This window comes from Heteronotia binoei, chromosome 15 (genome assembly GCF_032191835.1).
Source record: "Heteronotia binoei isolate CCM8104 ecotype False Entrance Well chromosome 15, APGP_CSIRO_Hbin_v1, whole genome shotgun sequence".
Classification (NCBI taxonomy): Eukaryota; Metazoa; Chordata; class Lepidosauria; order Squamata; family Gekkonidae; genus Heteronotia; species Heteronotia binoei.
This window is the reverse complement of record NC_083237.1, coordinates 16,041,059-16,063,454: the sequence shown is the minus strand read 5'-3', so window position 1 is coordinate 16,063,454 and position 22,396 is coordinate 16,041,059. Positions and strand designations below refer to the sequence as shown.

The 22,396-nt window shown below is 43.9% G+C and overlaps 1 protein-coding gene across 1 annotated transcript; it reads left to right on the top strand.

Moving 5' to 3' along the window:
- The first annotated feature begins 1,024 nt into the window (after nt 1-1,024).
- On the top strand, nt 1,025-21,118 carry LOC132583164 (vomeronasal type-2 receptor 26-like). Its single transcript, XM_060254836.1, has 6 exons — nt 1,025-1,242; nt 5,930-6,110; nt 6,637-7,476; nt 9,008-9,235; nt 18,439-18,565; nt 20,211-21,118. Exons 1-6 carry the CDS (start codon nt 1,025-1,027, stop codon nt 21,116-21,118), a joined length of 2,502 nt encoding a protein of 833 aa, XP_060110819.1.
- The last annotated feature ends 1,278 nt before the right edge of the window (nt 21,119-22,396 follow it).

Below are 22,396 nucleotides of genomic sequence, written 5' to 3'. Positions count from 1 at the left end.
AGCTCAGGAAGAAGCTATGGAGACTCATGTGTGGAGGTCGTGGTGGAGGTAACAGCGCTCACACAATTTTGTTAAGATTGTTTTAACATCATAATAAGTCTCCAGCAAAGAATTTGCTAGCTTGGATTGATATTTTTTTCAAAGCCTGCAACTTCAAAAAGCTTCCATAATAGCAATAACCTCATAAAAACATAAGAGAAGCCATGTTGGACCATCCAGTCCTACACTCTGTGTCACACAGTGGCCAAAATCCAGGTACCATCTGCACCAGAACTCTAACAGCAGGACCAGAACTCTAGAAGCTCTAGTCTCTAATCCCTGCAATCAAGAGGACAGGGTCTTAGAGCCTTTTGTTGACTTTTGTTAAAAGGCCATCAGCCTACAATAGCTCTCTGATGTTGTTACTTCCAACTCAAGTAGCATTGATGCAGGCAGAATCAAGCACCCTCAGGTTATGTGGGAAAAAATGGGACTGCCAACTCCATGTTTGGAAATTTCCAGAGATTTCTGTGGTATAGCCTGGGGCAGGTTAGGTTTGGGGTATACTGCCATTGACTTCACCCTCCAAAACAGCCACTTTGGGAAAACTTTTGTTGCTGTAGGTCATTGTTAGACCACGTGCTTCTCCTGTTCTGCTGGGGATGACTTGAGAAGCTTCCACTGAGATGGCATAAACATGTTTTCCTCTGCAATACCACCAAAACTCTATATTGCACAGAGTAGTTAATTATGGTCCCTGTAGCTTTAAAACTATAATTTATTTTAACTTCTTCTCTAGATCCCTAAGGAGTTCCCCTAGCAAATCTAGAAACCAAGTCTGAAAATGCTATTAGTATCCCCTGTAATGTTCAAGGATGTGACTTGAGGGCAGAAAGGGCTCTACCAGTCTTCTCACTGACACTTTATATTGCCCATCCTACAAATCAGCCTAGAGTTTGAGAGAGGCTGTGTGACTCCAGAAGACGCTCGCATGGCAAAGAAGGCACAGCTGAAGCGGTGCCCAGAAAGACGGTTTCCATGCATGATGCTGGTATTTGTGAGACTGTTACTGATGTTGATGTCTCAGGCTTTAGGCAAGGTTCCTCTTTATAATTGCATGCCCAGTGATTCTCTTTCCATTCTTCACAAGTATTATCATTTAGGAGACCTCATCATTGGTGGCATCATCTCTCAGATCTACATCCCTTCTGAAGCGATAACCTTTACAAGCTATCCTCATCAGGAAGAAGTTGAGGAACTCATGTAAGGAGACATGAAAGTCAATCAGGCTAGTCTTAGGGGATGGCTTTTGTCTTTGCTTTGTCTTTGCTTTGATGACAAGTGACTATCCTTCAAGCTTCCCCCCTCCTCACCATTTAGGTTGTCTATGATGATGTTGATTTATTTACTTCAGGGCTTTTTTTGCAGCAGGAACTCCTTTGTATATTAGGCCACGCCCTCCTGTTGTAGCCAATTCTCCGGGAGTTTTCCAGTAGGCCCTGTCAGAATGCAAAGGGGCTCCTGCTACAAAGAAGCCCTGATTTAATTTATTTATACATCACACTTCTTGCTTAGCCTTCAAGGTGAATCAGGTGATATAAATAGTTCAGGAGGGTGGCCATATTGGTCTGCTGTAGAAGAGCTTGCTTTGATTCCAATAGCACCTTAGAGACCAAAGATGTTTTGGGGTTATAAAATTTCCAAGTGTCAGAACTTCCTTTTGTCAGGTACTAGATACCTGATGAAGGGAGTTTTGATGCTTGAAAGCTTTAACTCCAAAATATTTTTGGTCTGCCATGAAAACACTGTCAATACAGAGTCTGAAACAACTGGTGCTTGCACAGGAGACCTTTTCTTTCCTTTCCTATGATGCAAATATTGTAATCAGACAGCAGAAGACTTCCCATAAACTTTGCAATAGGACTAAGATCACAAACTAAGAAAAACAACACAGAGAAATGTATCAGACATTATATCAAATAATGCAGAAATCTGGATTTCAAAAAGTAGGAGATAATATAATAAGAACAGGATAAAAGTACAATAAACTCTGGAGTGAACTACAATCCTCTTCCTTCTATTTTTTTTTTTTAAAGGCCTCCTCTTGATTCCCTTCGTGGAAATTACTGCAAATACAGCTTTGCTCTCTCAACAAATCTTTTGTGCTCCCCCTTTGTGCTGCAGCTCCTTCTGCCCTCTCTGAAAAGAATCTTCAGGAATGTCTTGAGAAGCAGTGAATGGAATAAGATAAGAAGGAATCTGTTTAACTTTCTAGACCCGTATGAGCAGATTTGGACTTCTTGTGTAGAAAGGGGGTGCAGATCACTAGAAGTAGTAGCGGTATTTTTATCTTGCTTTCTGCAACCACTGATCCATAGCCCCACTTGGTAACTAACTTTTTCCTTTAGCTGATTTGAGGGAGTAAAGGCCCAGCTACAGAACTCACGGGACATATGGTGGTGGTGAAGTGCTGTCAAGTCACATGGGTGACCATGTAGAGCAGTTTTTAAACTAAATCTTGGGGGAAAGCCAACAGGAGATGAAATGTCTCTGGTTCGGGAGGACTCATCTCGAAGAGATGAAGGGTTGGCTGCTATTTTTCTACCGGGTAACAGATTAGTTGTCCACTGTGATGGCGACAAACAGTATGGACTGTCTGCCAGATTCTCGAGGCGGCAGGAGGGAGGTGGGGGGCCTAGCTTGCCTGGGAAATTATAGATGTTTGTATGCAAATGCTAGAAGTGTCCGAAGTAAAATTGGTGAATTGGAATGTTTAGTGTTGGGAGAAAACATAGACATTGTGGGAATTTCAGAAACTTGGTGGAATGAGGAGAATCAGTGGGACACGGTGATTCCTGGATATAAGTTATATCGGAAGGATAGGGAGGGAAGGGTTGGAGGTGGGGTGGCGCTGTATGTCAGAGAGGATATACGGTCCAGTAAGACTGAGGTTAGAGAATTAGATTCCCTTTTAGAAATGCTTTGGGTTGAAATAGAGGGCCCAAAAGGAAATTTAACTATGGGAGTTTGTTATCGCCCACCAAATCAAAAGAGAGAGGATGATTATAATATGATGGAAGGCTTAAAGGTATCGGCTACACGTAAAAATTGTGTCATAATAGGTGATTTTAACTACCCGCAGATTGATTGGGTCAATATGTGTTCTGGTTGAGAGAAAGAGATTGAGTTTCTTGATCCTCTCAATGACTGTGCTATGGAGCAGATGGTCTCAGAACCTACCAGGGGTGGTGCGATCCTGGATTGGTCCTAAGTAATGCCCAAGACTTGGTGAGAGATGTAAAAGTGATTGTGCTGCTTGGGAGCAGTGACTATAATGTTATTGATTTCACCGTTTGTATGAATAGGGAGTTGCCCCAAAAGACCGCCACAACCACGTTTAACTTTAAAAGGGGTAAATTCTCTGAGATGAGGAGGCATGTGAGGAGGAAACTGAAAAAAAAGGTAAATATGGTCAAAACCCTTGGGGAAGCTTGGACACTATTTAAAACTATAATCCTAGAAGCTATGATAAAATACATACCACAAGTTAAGAAAGGCCAAACAAGTATAAGAAGAGGCCAGCATGGTTAACAAACAAAGTAATGGAAGCTGTAAAAGGTAAGAAGGACTCCTTTAAGCAGTGGAAAACCAGTCCAAGTGAGATTAATAAAAGGGAACACAGGCTGTGGCAAATCAAATGCAAGACTGTGATCAGGCAGGCAAAAAGGGACTATGAGGAGCATATTGCAAAAAACATAAAGACCAACAATAAAAATTTCTTCAAATATATTAGAAGTAGGAAACCAGCTAGGGAACCAGTGGGGCCCTTGGATGACCATGGGGTAAAAGGATTACTGAAGGAAGATAGGGAAATGGCTGAGAAGCTGAATGCATTTTTTGCCTCCGCCTTCACCGTGGAAGATGAGAAGTGTTTGCCCGCCCCAGAACCACTAATGTTGGAAGGGGTGTTGAAAGACCTGAGTCAGATTGAGGTGACAAAACAGGAGGTCCTACAACTAAAAGACGAATTAAAAACTAATAAGTCACCGGGTCCGGATGGCATACATCCGAGAGTTCTGAAAGAACTCAAAGTTGAACTTGTGGATCTTCTAAAAAAAATCTGTAATCTTTCATTGAAATCTGCCTCCGTTCCTGAGGACTGGAAGGTAGCAAATGTCAACCCCATCTTTAAAAAGGGTTCCAGAGGAGATCCGGGAAATTACAGGCCAGTCAGTCTGACTTCAATACCGGGAAAGTTGGTGGAAACCATTATCAAGGACAGAATGAGTAGGCACATTGATGAACACGGGTTATTGAGGAAGACTCAGCATGGGTTCTGTAGGGGAAGATCTTGCCTCACTAACCTCCTACATTTCTTTGAGGGGGTGAACAAACATGTGGACAAAGGAGACCCGATAGATGTGGTTTACCTTGACTTCCAGAAAGCTTTTGATAAAGTTCCTCATCAAATGCTCCTTAGAAAGCTTGAGAGTCATGGAGTAAAGGACAGGTCCTCTTGTGGATCAAAAACTGGCTGAGTAATAGGAAGCAAAGAGTGAGTATAAATGGGCAGTCTTCGCAGTGGAGGACGGTAAGCAGTGGGGTGCCGCAGGGCTCGGTACTGGGTCCCATGCTCTTTAACTTGTTCATAAATGATTTAGCGTTGAGAGTGAGCAGTGAAATGGCCAAATTTGCGGATGACACTAAATTGTTCAGGGTGGTGAGAACCAGAGAGGATTCTGAGGAATTCCAAAGGGATCTGTTGAGGCTGGGTGAGTGGGCGTCAACGTGGCAGATGCGGTTTAATGTGGCCAAGTGCAAAGTAATGCGCATTGGGGCCAAGAATCACAGCTACAAATACAAGTTGATGGTGTGTGAACTGGCAGAGAATGACCATGAGAGAGATCTTGGGGTCGTGGTAGATAATTCACTGAAAATGTCAAGACAGTGTGCGTTTGCAATAAAAAAGGCCAACGCCATGTTGGGAATTATTAGGAAGGGAATTGAAAACAAATCAGCCAGTATCATAATGCCCCTGTATAAATCGATGGTGCGGTCTCATTTGGAGTACTGTGTGCAGTTCTGGTCGCCGCACCTCAAAAAGGATATTATAGCATTGGAGAAAGTCCAGAAAAGGGCAACTAGAATGATTAAAGGGCTGGAACACTTTCCCTATGAAGAAAGGTTAAAACGCTTAGGGCTCTTTAGCTTGGAGAAACGTCGACTGCGGGGTGACATGATAGAGGTTTACAAGATAATGCATGGGATGGAGAAAGTAGAGAAAGAAGTACTTTTCTCCCTTTCTCACAATACAAGAACACGTGGGCATTTGATGAAATTGCTGAGCAGACAGGTTAAAACGGATAAAAGGAAGTCCTTCTTCACCCAAAGGGTGATTAACATGTGGAATTCACTGCTACAGGAGGTGGTGGCGCCCACAAGCATAGCCACCTTCAAGAGGGGGTTAGATAAAAATATGGAGCAGAGGTCCATCAGTGGCTATTAGCCACAGTGTGTGTGTATGTGTGTGTATGTGTGTGTGTGTATATATATTTGGCCGCTGTGTGACACAGAATGTTGGACTGGATGGGCCATTGGCCTGATCAACAGAGGTGGTTTCCCATTGCCTGCCTCTGTGTAGCAACCCCAGGCTTCTTTGGTGGTCTCCCATCTAAGTACTAATAGGAATCACCTTGTTTAGCTTCTGGACTTAGTTTGGGCCATCCAGGTCAGCTGCAGACCACATGGTGAACTTAAAGATACTGAATGTTACATTCTCTGGCTCATGAAGAAATAATATTATACTCTGTAACTGATGCAGCATGTAATTCTGTTCCAGGTTAATAACTCAGAACTACCAACACATCCTATCCTTGGCTTTCGCTGCCGAGGAGATCAATGGAAATCCATCTATTTTACCGAACATCAGCCTTGGATTTCACATCAATAGCGATTATTTCAAAAAAAGGTATACCTACCTTGCTGCAATAGACCTTCTCTCTACACCGAACAAATTAGTCCCTAACTACAAATGTGACATCCAGAACACCCCAATGGCAGTTATTGGGGGACCACTTTTTGACACTGATCTCCATATGGCCACCATCCTAAGCAACTACAAAGTTCCACAGGTAAGGTGGGTGCATGAAACATGGAGAGTTACTCCAGCCTAAGCATATTGAAATAATTGGTCTTAGATAGTGAAACGTTAATGCAAAGCAAATGGTCTACCACTGAGTTACAGACCCCATCAAAGTAAAACAAAACAAACAAACAAAAACACCCACGACAGTATTATGTTTTCTTATGTGCAGCCATAGAATCACAGATTTGGAAGGGGCCATACAGACCACCTTATCCAACCCCTTGTTCCATGCAGGATCAACCTAGAGAATTCATGAGAAGTGTTTGTCCAGCTGCAGTTTAAATACTGCCAGAGAGGGGGAGCTCTCCAGCTCCCTTAGTAGCTGATTTCACTGTTGAACAATTCTTACCTTAAAGAAAGTTTTTCCTAATATCCAGTCATATTAATATCCAGCCAGTTGTATGAAAATGGACAGGATCTCTCAGGTGAAATAAAAGAACTAAAGACCGCTTCGTCCACACTATTTTTACTTTGGAAATAGATCTCTCCCTTATTTCTTTACTTCCTTCTAGCTCACCTATGGTTCTCCTTCATCATTTAATAACAATAGTCAGTCTGTTTTCTTTCAATGGATGTTCCCAAATAGGAACCATCATTATATGGGGATTATCAAGTTACTGCTGCATTTCAACTGGACGTGGATTGGGGTGATTTATCTGCATAGCCACACCGCTGAGGAATTTGTACACAGCACACTTCCTGTTTTTTCCCAGAAAGGTATCTGCTTTGACTTCATCGAAAGATTTCCCCAAATGGCTTTTTCAAACAATTTTGCTGAAATGATCGAGAAGGGATCACAGTTATATGATAAAGCCATGAGAAGCACCGCCAATGTGCTCATCGTCCATGGTGAAATTCAAAGCATGATGATTTTGAGAATGCTGCTACATTTCTCAAAAACTGAGAATAGACCAGTGAAGGAAAAAATCTGGATCATGACAGCAGAGATGGAATTCACATCGCTATTCTTTCAAAGAGATTGGGACTTAGATTTCATCCATGGTGCTTTATCATTTGCCATTCACTCAGAAAAGCTGCTAGGATTCCAGGAATTTATTCAGAGGAGAAACCCTCAAGTGGAAAAAGAAGATGGCTTTATCAAGGACTTCTGGAAGGATGCATTTATGTGTTGTTTCCATGACTCCAAGGAAGATATGAAGATCTGTACTGGAGAGGAGAAGCTGGAGTCTCTTCCTGGGTCTGTCTTTGAAACAAGCATGACTGGCCACAGCTACTGTGTTTACAATGCTGTCTATGCTGTGGCACATGCTGTGCATGCCATGTTATCACCCAAATTCAGACAAAGAGTAGTGGATGGAGGGACCAGGAAGCTAATTCAACCACCTTGGCAGGTACTGCAGGATAATTCAGTCAACTGTCGGTACAACCCTGGACATTGTGTCCTAGACAGTGTGTCCTGAGGAGAAATCCGTTGCCTAGATATTCTTTATCTGCTTGAAATTTAAATCAAGAGCACTGTGAGTTTACACATGTTTTTATCTATCTGGTCTGGTTTTATCAAGGGCTCTGAATTTTTAATAATAACTTATAGAGCTGACATGAAAGAGGGCTGTTTTCAAGAACACTTATACAAAAGCCAATTGTATCCTTCCTTTGAGGTATTTGTGTGTGTGTGGTGATAAAAATACAAGATAGGATGAGGGACAATTAGGTTTATTTTCCCTGAGTGACATTGTCATAGATTTCTTAAATTGGTTGGGTTAACAGCAAAGATGAGACAAAGCATATGAAAGTAGCTAAAGAGAATGAAATAAAGGTAAAGGTAAGAGTAGTCCCCTGTGCAAGCACCAGTAATTTCCGACTCTAGGGTGACGTTGCATCACAACATTTTCACAGCAGGCTTTTTATGGGGTGGTTTGCCATTGCCTTCTCCAGTCATCTACACTCTCTCCCCAGCAAGCTGGGTACTCATTTTACCGACCTCAGAGGGATGGAAGGCTGAGTCAACCTCGAGCTGGCAACCTGAACCTAGAAGAGAATTAAATACCTGTTGTCAAACAGCTACTCACTCACTCACTCACTCACTCACTCACTCACTCACTCACTCACTCACTCACTCACTCACTCACTCACTCACTCTATCTATCTATCTATCTATCTATCTATCTATCTATCTATCTATCTATCTATCTATCTATCTATCTATCTATCGATCGATCGATCTATCGATCTATCTATCTATCTATCTATCGATCTATCGATCTATCGATCTATCGATCTATCGATCTATCTGTCTGGGACTGGCTTTTGAGCCGTGTGGTAGAGAAGACCCCTCTGCAATTTAAAGCTGCTCCTCAGCCAGCTCACCCTTTGTTTGTCTGATTGCTTTCCCTCCATCCTCCCTTCTTTCGTTTGGTTGTTATGGGTCAATATACATTGTCATGTCATTTTGTCATTACTTTTTTGTCACAGCTCAGGAAGGTTGGTAATTGGGATGAATCTTTGGGGGAGGGGCTCTGCTCGTGTGCTCACCTCCGCCAGTTTGAGGATTCACTTTAGGGGTCTTGGGGGTGGAGCCACTTAGCGGAAGGCCCAGTTTAGGGGCTACCAGGTGGCTTCACCATCGGGTGTCAAGGGGACCATGCAGCAGCTTACATGAATCTTGGGGTCTTGCCATTCCATGGTGTCATCCTCCAGCATGCGGACTGGGGGATCATTTTATCAGTTGGCAGGTGGGTTGCTTGATGCCAGATCTGTGCCCATGTTGCACCAGTGCTTCTTCAACTGTATCCAATCAAAGCTGTAGCAATGTTCTCACCAATTTCTTGGTCTATTTGTGTTCCATTTGCTGCATTGCCTCAGTATCACTCCCCAGCCTGCACCTTTGTGTTCTTTTAATTTTATTTCCTTGTTTCTCGTAAGCTACACCATTTTCTGAGGAGCATATCATTTAACAACACTGCCGGGGAAGAGATTTCCTTCAACCCAAATGGGGAACTGGTAGCTGGATTTGATATTATCAACTGGGTCACCTTCTCGAATCAGTCCTTTCTTAGGGTCAACGTTGGAAGGATAGACCCAAAGGCTCCTCCTGATAAAGTACTCACCATTCGTCAGGATGCTATTGTGTGGCCAAGTGGATTTAATCAGGTATGGGCTATACCTATTTCAGGGCATCTCTAGTCATTTCCCCAGCATTTGAAAAGTTCAATGTTCAATGTTTTGTCCCTGTTTTTTTTTTGTGGTGACGCTCACCTGAAATGCATTTTCTAATCCCTAGTTTAATTTTGAGGGTATATCGTTTTATTTTGTACGTATTCATTAAAATGCCGATACCCCAATTCTTTCACACACAGGATGGCTTATTAGACTAACTTTAAAAGTCACATAAGAACAGGGCTTTTTTTTTTTTTTTTAGCAGGACCTCCTTTGCATATTGGGCTATACACCCCTCTTGTAGCCAATCCTCCAAGAACTTACAGGGCTCTTAGTATAGGGTCTACTTTAAGCTCCTGGAGGATTGGCTGCATCAGGGATGTGTGGCCTAATATGCAAAGGAGGTTCTGCTAAAAAAGAAGAAGAAGAAGCCCTACATAAGAACATACAGAAGAACCAACAGCTAGCAGACATATTTGATTGTGGCATTGGTGGAGAACTAAAAAAAAAATTGGAACATAAAAAGGTAACCACAAAAGATGATGAAGAAGAAGATGATATTGGATTTATATCCCACCCTCCACTCCAAAGAGTCTCAGACCAGCTCACAATCTCCTTTACCTTCCTCCCCCACAACAGACACCCTATGAGGTGGGTGGGACTGAGAGGGATCTCACAGCAGCTGCCCTTTCAAGGACAGCTCTGCAAGAGCCATGGCTGACCCAAGGCCATTCCAGCAGTTGTAAGTGGAGGAGTGGGGAATCAAACCCAGTTCTCTCAGATAAGAGTCCGCACACTTAACAACTACACCAAACTAGCTCTCAAAGGACTTTTGTCCCACTTCAACATCAGCAGCAAAAGATCAAAGAACAAACTGACAGGGCATGGCATTCTAGTTAAAAATTACAAGGGAGGTTATGCAAAGGCCCAGAAAAAGTTTGCGGATCTGGAGTCAGGCTCTGCTTCTAGTGGTCATACATTTGGTACCTGACAATGGGGATAACACAGAAAAAGGCCTCTATAGAAGATGGATCCCATATAGGGTTTTGACACCTGATTCAGCACTGGTTACTAACATTTAACTACATATGACATAGCAATTTCCTTATTGGCATTATAAAACTCTTAATATAAAAAAGAGCGGGGTAAAAGAAAATGCAGAAATAAACCATACACATGTATAAAAAACATATTCCATCTTCCAGCTCCAATCTTAAAAAGTTATGAATTAAATCATTCTAAAATAGCTTAGTTTATCATAGTGCTACGTAAAACCTACCAGTTATGACCCAGGTAGGTGCAATGAGGTGCTTCATCGGATGGAGAGTCTTGACCCCACACAAACTCAGGAGGAGTGCCTTCTTATCATCTGCTTCCACCATCATGTGCAACTGAATGTAGTTGTGACAGATCCGGCCCAATTCTGCCTTCAGACCTGGTCCCGTCAACTCCCTATTGAGTCGCCAACTCCTGGAGGGAGCTATTTCTCCTCCGGCCACTTGGCCTCGCTGCCACAACCTGCTCAGTCTAGGGGTTCAGATTGAGAGGAACAGGACTCCCAATCCCCCTCTCCAGCTATGAGGCCAGGCCTCAAGGTCCTCTGCCACCCTGTACTTGGGTATCACAGAGACCACAGCACTTCTTTGGGGAACCCCTGGAGGATTGGCACCTTATCCAACTGCATGCCTTCCCCCTTCCCAAGGTCCCCCTTCATAAAGCAGCGTGGTCTAAGCGGTTGGGGATCTATGTGGTACAGAGTTTGACTGCCAGCATTCAAAACAGTAAAAATGTTTAATAAGAAGAGAAAGAAAAAAATAAAAACAAAGGCCCTGACCTGCCTCTTAGTCTTTGGGGCCTCCCACTTTTGGATTGTCTCCACTTTGTCCCACAGTGGAGTTATTCTCCCACTCCCCACCTTATGTCCAGGGTACACCACCTCTAACATTCCAAACTGGTATTTGTTCAGTTTAATCGTGAGGCCTGCTTTCTGGATTGCCTCCAGCACTTTGACCAAATGTTCAAGGTGAGAATCCAAGTCCTTACTAAAAATGGCGATGTCATCAATATAAGCTACAGCATAGTCCGACATGCCACTTAACAGGTTGTTCACCAACCTTTGGAAGGATGAGGGAGCATTTCGGAGGCCAAAGGGCATCACCCTGACTTCATACAGTCCATCTGGGGTGATGAAGGCTGACTTGGCCCTTGCCTCAGACTCCAATTCCATTTGCCAGTAACCTTTGCACAAGTCCACAGTAGATATCACCCTAGCTGAGCCTAGCATATCCAGCAGGGTATCTATCCTGGGCATAGGATATGCACCTGGTTTTGTGATGTTGTTTAATTTTCAGTAGTCCACACAAAACCTAATTGAGCCATCTGGTTTGGCTACCAACACCACTGGAGCTGCCCATGGACTTACTGAGGGTTGTATGACTCCCATCCTCAGCACCTCTTGGACCTCCCTCCAGATATCTGCCAACACCTTACCGTTGACTCTGAAAGGGGAGCACCTGATAGGCCCATGAGTACCTGTGTCAATCCGATGTCGTGCCAGGCCTGTTCTTCCTGGCTCTTTCTTGAAAATATCCTTAAACTGTTGCAAAACCACAAGGATCTTTTCTTTGTCCGGCACAGATATAGTTATAGACCACAACAACGCTTCCCACTGTACCAGTTCTGAAAAATGGGCTAGAACATCCAATGGGTCATCATCTATCATCTCAAGGTTTCCTTCCTGTCTGGTTATATGCAGCACCAGGGGCCTCTCTAAGAAGGGCTTTAGCATATTCACATGCACCACTTTAGTCTTTTGCCCAGACCTCTCCATAGACACTGCATATGTGACATCGTCCAATTGGTCCACAATTACATGGGGACCGTCCCATGCAGCTTTTAGTTTATTAGTGTGCAGTGGCAGTTAAAGCATCACCCTATCCCCTATTTCAAAAGTTCGGGATCTGGCTGTTTTGTTATACCAACTGTTCTGATTGCTTTGAGCTTTGAGCAGGTTCTCCCTCACCAGATCCATCATCTCTTTCAGTTGCTCCCTGAAGGACAACACATAGTCTACTACTGACATCTTAGTCTTTGGGATTTTCTCCTCCCATCTCTCCTTGACCAGGTCTAGAGGTCCCCTGACCCTTCGGCCAAACATAAGTTCAAACGGAGAGAACCCGGTGGATTCCTGGGGTACCTCCCTATAAGCAAATAATAATTGTGGCAGTTTTTCATCCCAGTCTTGGGGATGAGTATCAACATAAGCTCTTAGCATTCCTTTCAAAGTCCCATTAAACCTCTCCGTTAACCCATTTGACTGAGGATGGTAGGCTGTGGTTTTCAGATGTTTCACTCCACAGCATTTCCACAAACACTCCATTAGTTCTGACAGAAAGTTACGCCCCCTGTTTGTCAGAATTTCAGCAGGAAACCCCAGTTGACAGAACACCTTGATCAGGGCTTCTGCTACTACTGGAGCCTCAGTGGAGGCTAGAGGCACTGCTTCTAGGTACCTGGTTGCGTGGTCCACAATAGTTAATATAAACCGTTTGTCTCTCTGAGTGGGTTTTGGGAATGGGCCCACAATGTCGATTCCTATCCTTTGGAATGCCTCTCCCATGATAGGAAGGGACTGCAAAGGAGCTCCTGCTTTGCACCCACTTTTGCCCACCTTTTGGCAGGTTGGACATGACTTGCAGTAGTCCCTCACATCCTGAGCCAGCTTCGGCCAGTAAAAATTTAACAAAAGCCTCTGTCTGGTCTTGTTAATCCCTAAGTGTCCAGCACATGGTATGTCATGTGCCAGCTCCAAGAGCTTCAGCCTGTATTTCCTGGGAACCACAAGCTGTTGAACTGCTTCCCAAGTCACTCGTCTACCAGGTGGCAACCAGAGCCTATATAAGTGATCCTGCTTCCATACCACGTGTTCAGTCAGAGCTTCTGAGAACTCCACTTCCTGGTCCCTTGCTACCTTACGCAGCGGTTCCAGACTAGGGTCACATTGGATCTCTGACAGGAAAGTTTCTGGTTCCCCTAGACTCTCTGCTCTCAGCTCCTCCAAGCCACCCATAGTCCCACTATTCCCAGGACACTCAGACAAAGTTTGGTTTGGGTTCTCTGCCCCCTCAGTTGGTTTTTCAGTGTCAACCAACTGAACTCCTTCCTGCCTGGAAGGCTCCACAGCATCCTGCTGCCCTTGGGTGAATTGGCACCCCTCTTCCCATTGGGCACACCCTCCTTCAGGGCTTGAGACAGGCTGGTCCTCCCCCTCCTGGGTGACTGACCTCTCTTCGTTCTCAGTAACCTGGGCTATTTCCCCCTCCCTGTTTGGTGGTGAGGTGGCTTCCCTAAAGTTGCCTTCCTCCTCTCACTTTCCTCTGCGGGTTTGGCTGTGGGTTACAGCATTGATAGAGTACTGGCCAACCAACAAATCCCGGCCCAATAACACTGGAACTGTCTGTTCCTTCATTACCCCCACCTCCATAAGACCTGCTGATCCTCGCCATTCCACTGGCATCTGGGCCACAGGAATCTTGGCGGGTGGTCCCAGAACCCCCTTGATTCTGAATGCCATATCAGGGACAATGTCAGCTTCTGACACCAGATCTGCCCTCACAAGGGTGACTGAAGAGCCAGTGTCATCATATCCCAAAACCAACCGGTCTTTAAGCCTTACTGGTTCAACAAAATCACTCCAGGCCTCTGCAGGCTCCATTCTGGTGAAAAGACATGCATGGCATACCACGGCCACGTACTCCTCCTTCACCTTAGGAGTGACTGGTGCTTTTGTTGTGGGTTTGGGGGTTTCGGCTTGCAGCTCTGGGCAGGCCAACCTTAAGTGCCCAGCCCGGCCACAGCTGTAGCACGTTCGAATCTGGGGCCAATCCTGATTAGTCAAATCAGGGGATTTCCTACCCTTTTCCTGGGCAGGTTTCCCTTCCCTTTTGGGTGACGGTTGTTCCTTCCCACCCCTTAGGGACCCCTTTTGTCCCCTTCCCAACTGGAAAGGGATCCAATTCAACCCATCTCTGTTCTGCACCAGCTCGTCCGCCAGTTCTGAGGCCTTCGTAATGGTTTTAGGTTTCCTATCTTTTACCAGGCATTTCAACTCTTTGGGAAGTCAACAACTGAAACAAAGCCTTAAAATCCTGGGCTTTTTCTTCCTCTGCCCATCTCTTCCCAAGATCACCTAGCTTTACACCAAATTCAGAATAGGATTTACATTCTGGTGGGGCTAAACCCCTGAACTGCTTTTGGAAGTGGTCTGCCCCCAGCTTAAACCTTTTAAAGACAGTGGCTTTATAGGCTGCAAAAGGTATCCCCCCATCTTCCATAGGTATGCTGTGATAGATGGCTGCATGTTCTCCAGTCAGGATGCTACAGAGGTAAGACATAGTCTTCCTCTGCAATTCCCCACTGTTTGGCTGCCTTCTCAAAGTTGGAGAGGTATATGGAGGGGTCTTCTCCCTCTTTGTACACTGCAAAGTCTTTGGGGGTGACTTTGATCTTTTTGCTTTGTTCAGCTTTCAGACATAGCACCTCAAGCTCATGGTGGCATTCCTCTTCCTGCTACCGTCTGAGGATCTCAGCTTGTCTTTCATCCCTATCTCTTTCCTCCCGGCTGCAGATCTCTGCCTGTCTTTCATCCCTCTCTCTTTCCTCCTGTCTGCGGTCTCAGTCCGCCTCGATACGCATTCTCTCCAGTTCCAATTGTAGCCGTAAGGTTGCTTCTGACTGGGCGGAGTGCACTTCTGCAGGTGCCCCTGCATGCTGATTATGCTCCAACAGGAGGTCTTGCATATCTGCTACAGTCATGTTGTCACACTCCAGCTTTTGCTTTGCACACTCTTCCTGGAGCTGTGGCTTTGTCATCTTCAGGATGTCCTGTCTCTTGGCACGCTCCATCCTAACTAAACTAAACTTTCCCTACTCCAGATGACCCGAAAATAAAACAAAACCTCTGTTGCTTCCTCTGGGTGCTTGCACGTATCAAATTCAAAATGCCAACTTAAAAAAAAAATGCCTGGCCAATCAAGTTCTCTGTTTGTTCTTATCCCACCGCTGCCACCAAATGTGACGGAACCGGCCCGATTCTGCCTTCAGACCTGGTCCCGTCAACTCCCTATTGAGTCGCCAACTCCTGGAGGGAGCTATTTCTCCTCCGGCCACTTGGGCTCTCTGCCACAACCTGCTCAGTCTAGGGGTTCAGATTGAGAGGAACAGGACTCCCAATCTCCCTTTCCAGCTATGAGGCCAGGCCTCAAGGTCCTCTGCCACCCTGTACTTGGGTATCACAGAGACCACAGCACTTCTTTGGGGAACCCCTGGAGGATTGGCACCTTATCCAACTGCATGCCTTCCCCCTTCCCCAGGTCCCCCTTCATAAAGCAGCGTGGTCGAAGCGGTTGGGGATCTATGTGGTACAGAGTTTGACTGCCAGCATTCAAAACAGTAAAAATGTTTAATAAGAAGAGAAAGAAAAAAACAAAAACAAAAACAGTTACATGTATAGCACAGCACCTGAACAGCAACAAGAAGGACAAATAAAAGGTAGATTTAAATGCATCCTCTCGTCCCTGGTGTAAACTTGCCCTACCTTGTGAATTACTGCATGGGGGCCACTCCGCCCCTCCCACAGGCAGGAGCCCACAGACTGGCAACCTTTCTCCTTGAGCGCCAGCCGAGAAATGCCCCTTTCCCACCTAACTCAAATAAAAAGAACAAAAAAACGTCCTACCCCTCTAGGAGGCTTTCCCCCTAGAGTTGCTGGTTTAACTCCAGAAGGGAGGAGGGAATGAGGGGAAGGCTAAAGAACTTCCTCCCCCTCTAGGAGGCTTTCCCCCTAGAGGCGCTGGTTTAACTCTGGAAGGGAGGGGGGGATGAAGGGAAGGCTAGGCCCCAATGCCTGCTTTAGTAGTTTCATGTTCCCCTCCAACCAAGCACCAACATTAACTCAGATGGCGTTTCTCCACAGTAGTATTTAATGAATCCCACAGGTCAGGTCTGGACGGGCTAAACTCCGGTAGTTGGCATCCTGGAGTGATAGCCATGATCCCAGCTGCGATGCATGACCCTGTGTGCAATTAGAGCACTGGAGTGTTGTGCGGACTTGCAGTGCAGCTGAGTAATAGGCTGACTCAATAGGATCCCACCTTCTTTGCCAGGAACTTTGCAACAGTTTTGGTAACATCATCAGCAGTATTGTTCAGCAGAAAGAGCAATTTGTGTGAGTCAGGTAAATCTAAAATAAAACCAAGAACTGGTGATAAAATGCTATGCCATACACTGATGTAGTAACAGCATTCTAATAGCACATGGGATACTGTCTCGATGGCACCGCTTGCACAGGGTCATAATCTATTATAGAAAGGTGTGCCATTTACTCTTCCTGGTAGGATCGCTGAGGGGAGGACATTAGCCTTGCAAGTGAAAAGGTTTTATGTAGTGTTGAATTCTGATGTTGGTAAAGATAACGGGGAGGATGACCCAGTTATGACCCAGGGATAAATGTAAAGTTCTGCAATTCAATAGGAAAAATCCCATGCATATTTACAGAATGGGGGAGACTTGCCTTAGCAGTAGTATGTACGAAAAGGATCTTAGGGTCTTAGTGGATCCTATGCTGAACATGAGTCAACAGAGTGATGCAGTGGCTAAAAAGGCAAATGCAATTTTGGACTATATCAACAGAAGTATAATGTCCAGATCACGTGAAGTGATGGTATCGCTTTACTCTGCTCTGGTAAGACCTGACCTGGAGTATTGTGTTCAGTTTTGGCCACTACATTTTAAAAAGATATAGAAAAGTTGGAACGGGTCCAGAGGAGGGTGACGAAGATGGTGAAGGGTCTGGAGACAAAGTCCTATGAGGAAAGGTTGAAGGAGCTGGGCATGTTTCGCCTGGAGAGGAGGCGGCTGAGAGGTGATATGATCACCATCTTTAAGTACTTATAAAGGATGGTATGGAATTGTTTTCTGTGGCCCTGGAACGTAGGACCAGAACCAATAGATTAAAATTAAATCAAAAGAGTTTCCAGCTTAACCTTAGGAAGAACGTTCTGACTGTTAGAGTGATACCTCAGTGGAACAGGCTTCCTTGGGAGGTGGTGGGCTCTCCTTCCTTTGAGGTTTTTAAACAGAGGCTAGATGGCCATCTGACAGCGATTAAGATCCTGTGAATTTGGGGTAGGTATTTGTTGGTTTCCTGCATTGTGCAGGGGGTTGGACTAGATGACCCTGGAGGTCTCTTCCAACTCTATGATTCTATGACGCAAAATAGATAATATTCCATGGTTGAGGAGACAGCAAATCTTATTGGCTGCACTGTACAAATCCATTAGTTCTGCATTTAACAGTCTATCTCTTATTATTCGCAGTGCTTCCATTTCTGAAAGAGGAAGGAGGGATTCAAGAGAAATACTGTGTCTCCAGTTTGCTTCCTATGTTAGCCAGCCAGGATGAATGATTAGATTCAGTTAATAGTTGGAAGCCGTAGCTGGAAGGGTCAGAATTATATTGCAAATGCAGCCAATATTTGAATGTCATGAGCCATGCCCTTGTGAGCATAAAACTGGCCACATTCTAGGCATAAAGCCACATATGGGACAACAATAGGACACCCAAGCTCTTCCGTAAGAAGCCAGATTGTACCTGCTCAACTGCCTTATTTATTGAGTCAATCCAGATGGGGATACCATATAGTATTTGAGGGCGTATATTCAGATTGAACACTTTCAAAACAGCTGGAATGTATTGATTCCCTCTTTCAGAGAAAAAGAAACGCAGAAGTGCATTTACATTTGCTTTAGAATTGTCAATTATTGCTCTGCGTTGTTGGGTCCATGTTGCAGTGGTTTGTAAATACAAACCTAGGTATTTGTAGTGTTTATCTACTACCCAATGCAAAGGTCACAAGCACAAAAATAAAAACATTGCAACATACAAAATGGTGGAAAACAAGAACTGATGTTAAAAGGCATAAAATTATGTCAAGCAATATTTCAGAGAAGATGCTGCACTAATTCTCAATGTAGTGGGCATATCTTCCCTAAAACTATATGCTGTGATCACAAGACTCCAGTAAGGTGATGCTGGTATGTCGTTCTATCAGTAACTCCAAAACAGTTTGATCTGCAAGATACAAGCTCTCAAACTGTATTATCTGAATAATAATATTATGCTCTTTCCCTTAGGGACAGGCACTACCTCTATCTATGTGCAATAGTGTTTGCCATTCAGGTTATAATAGGATAAAGAAGGAAGGAAAGCCATTTTGCTGCTATGAATGCTTTCGGTGTCCAGAAGGGAAGATTTCTAATGATGAAGGTAGGAAGTGACCTGTGAAAATTTTCTTGGCTATATTAACTGTGATGAAACATGTGCACACCAGGGGTCAGAGATGCTAACTATGGTAATGTTTCCAAAAGCATTTCATACAGAGTTGTTTTAAACAATTTTATTTATAACATAAGGTAACAAATTCTTATTATATCATTACTATCTCTAACCCATAGGATATTTTCCTATCCCCCCTCCCTCCGTTATTAGACTCCCGCCGAGGTTATATACTTAAGTTCAGTTATAAAGGTACCCTTAACCAATCAAGGTTCAATGTCTTTCTTTTCTCATATTCATATTAAAAAATTGTCCAATGTCTTTTTACATTCCATTCTTTCTCTACATTTCCTCTAAATTTCTTCCACTCCTTTTTAAACACATCCAAATCGTAGTCTCTTAAAGTTCTTGTTAATTTGGCCATCTCGCTCCATGATAAAATTTTCACAATCCAATCCCATTTCTCTGGTATTTTTTCTTGCTTCCACAATTGCGCATATAATGTCCTAGCAGCTGAGAGCAAGTACCAAATTAGAGTTCTATCTTCTTTTGGAAATTTTCTCATTTGTAAAACCAACAGAAAGGTCTCTGCAACTTTCTTAAAGTTGTATCCCAAAATTTTAGACATTTCTTGTTGTATCATCTGCCAAAACTTTTTTGCTTTTTCACAAGTCCACCACATATGAAAAAAGAACCTTCATGATTTTTACATTTCCAACATCTATCCGAAATCTTTTTACTCATATACCACTTATACATCATCTTAAAACAGTTCTCTTTAATACTCTGACATGTTGATATTTTCATCGACTTCTTCCAAAGATACTCCCAAGTATCCATTTGAATTTCTCTATTCACATTAATTGCCCATTTAATCATTTGAGATTTTACTACTTCTTCTTCTGTAGACCATTTCAATAGTAATTTATATACTTTTGATATTAATTTTTCGTTATCTCCAAGCAGAACCCTTTCCATTTCCGTTTGCTCACGTCTAATTCCATCAGATTTAACATCATTTTCCATCAAGTTTTTTATTTGTTGCATTTGAAACCAGTCAAACTTATTATTTAACTCTTCTGCATAACTCATTATCATATGCCAGCTCCCCCCAGCCAAAAGCAACCTGATGCAAGAAAGGAGAGCTGTGGGTGAGTGAGGCCTGCTTGGGTAGTCAGAGTTCCAGCCAGCCCAAGCAGGTCTCACTCACCTGGGGCTCTCCTGGGCCACCCCACCCCACAGTCAAAAGGACAGCAAGACACCTGCCACCCAAAATCACATAAAAAGTGAAGAAAGGTGGAACGGGCTTCTCCAGGGGTTAATGAGAGCTGCTGGGGGTGTGGCAAAGCCCCTGGTGGCTGCCTAACTGCTCGCTCTCCTAATCCAGGGATTGTTATGCAACTGCCCCTACTATTCAATGGACAAGGTAGGTGGGGAGGAAGAGGAGGAACCCTCAGAAAGGTTCAGGAACTGTCCTCCTGTGAGCTCCTGCTGAATCTGAGGCCTGCCTGTACTGGAAGACAATTTTTTTTCTTAATTTGCAAACAGGGAATTGTCTTTCAGGGTTAAATATTGAGGGCAGATTACTGGAATTGTTTCTGTTAGTCACGTGTATAAACCACATTGTGTTTTCCAGATATGAATGACTGTTTTCCCTGTCCAGAAGATCATTATCCTAACAATGACCACAACTTATGCATTCCCAAAGTTATAAACTTCCTATCTTATGAAGAAACATTGGGAGCCAGTCTGGCTACTTCTGCCCTTTCTTTATCACTCCTCAGTGTTTGGGTCCTTGGGATTTTCGTGAAATACCAGGAGACTCCCATTGTCAAAGCCAACAACCGGCACTTAACCTACATCCTTCTCATCTCCCTCCTACTATCCTTCCTTTCTACTTTACTATTTATTGGCCAACCTGAGAAAATCATGTGCCTCCTCCAACAAACAGCCTTTAGCATGATATTCTCTCTTGCTGTGTCTTGTGTGTTGGCCAAAACCACCACTGTGGTCCTAGCTTTCATGGCCACCCGACCGGGGTCAAATATTAGGAACTGGGTGAGGAAACAACTGACAAATGGCATTGTTCTTTCCTGCTTCCTTATTGAAGCAATTGTTTGTACTGTATGGCTCGCAACCTCTCCTCCATTCCCTGATTTTGATATGCACTCAATAACTGCAGAAATTGTACTGCAATGCAATGCAGGGTCAGTTGCTATGTTTTACTGTGCATTGGGGTTTCTGGGCTTCTTGGCCCTTGTCAGCTTCACTGTGGCTTTCCTAGCTCGGAAATTACCGGATAGTTTTAATGAAGCCAAGTTCATCACTTTCAGTATGTTGGTCTTCTGCAGTGTTTGGCTCTGCTTTGTTCCAACCTACTTAAGCACCAAGGGAAAATACATGGTGGCTGTTGAGGTTTTCTCCATCTTGTCTTCCAGTGCTGGATTGCTGGGTTGCATCTTCTCCCCTAAGTTATACATCATTATACTGAAGCCTGAGTTGAATAATAAGGAACAGTTACTAAGGAGGAAAAAAGAAGAATAGGAGCCTAATGCTCTGTGGCCCTGGCCAAGCTGAAGTCATCCTTTGTTAAGACACATTGTAAGCAATGCAGTATCATTTTTTTTTAAAAAAGTAAAGATAGTCCCCTGTGCAAGCACCAGTTGTTTCTGACTCTGAGGTTAAGTTGCTTTTAAAACCTTTACACGGCAGACTTTTTTCGAGGTGGTTTGCCATTGCCTTCCCCAATCATCTACACTTTCCCCCCAGCAAGTTGGGTATTCATTTTTGTAGTGTATCGGCAGCCATACGCGTCCACGCGCAGAGGCGACTGGGCGGTCCCAGGCGCCTCCAACGCGGGGCGCGTAACCCCCCGCCAATCACCAGCTGTGGCGGGAAGTTTAACAGGTCAGGATTGGCCTGACCTGTCCAGTAGGCTGTACCGGGGATTGTACATAAGCGGGACCCGGCCCGCGTGTCCTCTCTCTTGCAACGTGCTCCTAATAAAGAATGTTGCCCTACTCGCGTCTCCCGATCGAGTACGTTACAGTTTTACTTACCTCGGAAGGATGGAAGGCTGAGTCCATCTTGAGCTGGCTACCTGAACCTAGCTTCTGTCGGGATCGAACTCAGATAGTGAGCAGAAAGCTTTGACTGCAGTACTGCAGCTTTACCACTCTGCGACACAAGGCTGGTTAATTTAGTAGTATCATTTAATTATGTGTATTATGCTATAAGAATATAAGCAAAATCTTTCTGAATTGTATCAGTGCTCTATTTAGACCAGTGTTCTGTTTTACACTGTGCCATCCAGTTACCCTGGAAGACTTTCAAAGAGGGCACAGAAGAAAAGGCCTTCCATGACATTTCATTCATCCTTTGTCTTTATATTATGGTCTTTTTAGTCCACATGAATGCTAACTATTGACAGGGCTTTTTTTGTAGCAGGAACAGTAGGCCTGTACTAAGAGACCTGTAACCTCTTGAAGGGTTGGCTACATCACGGGTGTGTGGCCTAATATGCAAAGGAGTTCCTGCTACAAGAAAAGCCCTGACTATTTCTAAATCTATCCTCCATGAAACTCTCTTATCTCCATTGAAACCATTCACAAGAATTTTGGTTTCAGTTGAATTTCATGTTGAGAAAACATTGTTTCTTTTACGTTCTCCTATCCATCCTCTCATTATTGTGTAAATTTCATGTGATCAACAAAGGAAAACCAGAAATGACATTAAATTACTATACAATGTTTACATTCAACTCTCTTCATCATATGTTGTAAAAGAAACACTTTAGAAATGAGTTTTTCATATGTGTACGAA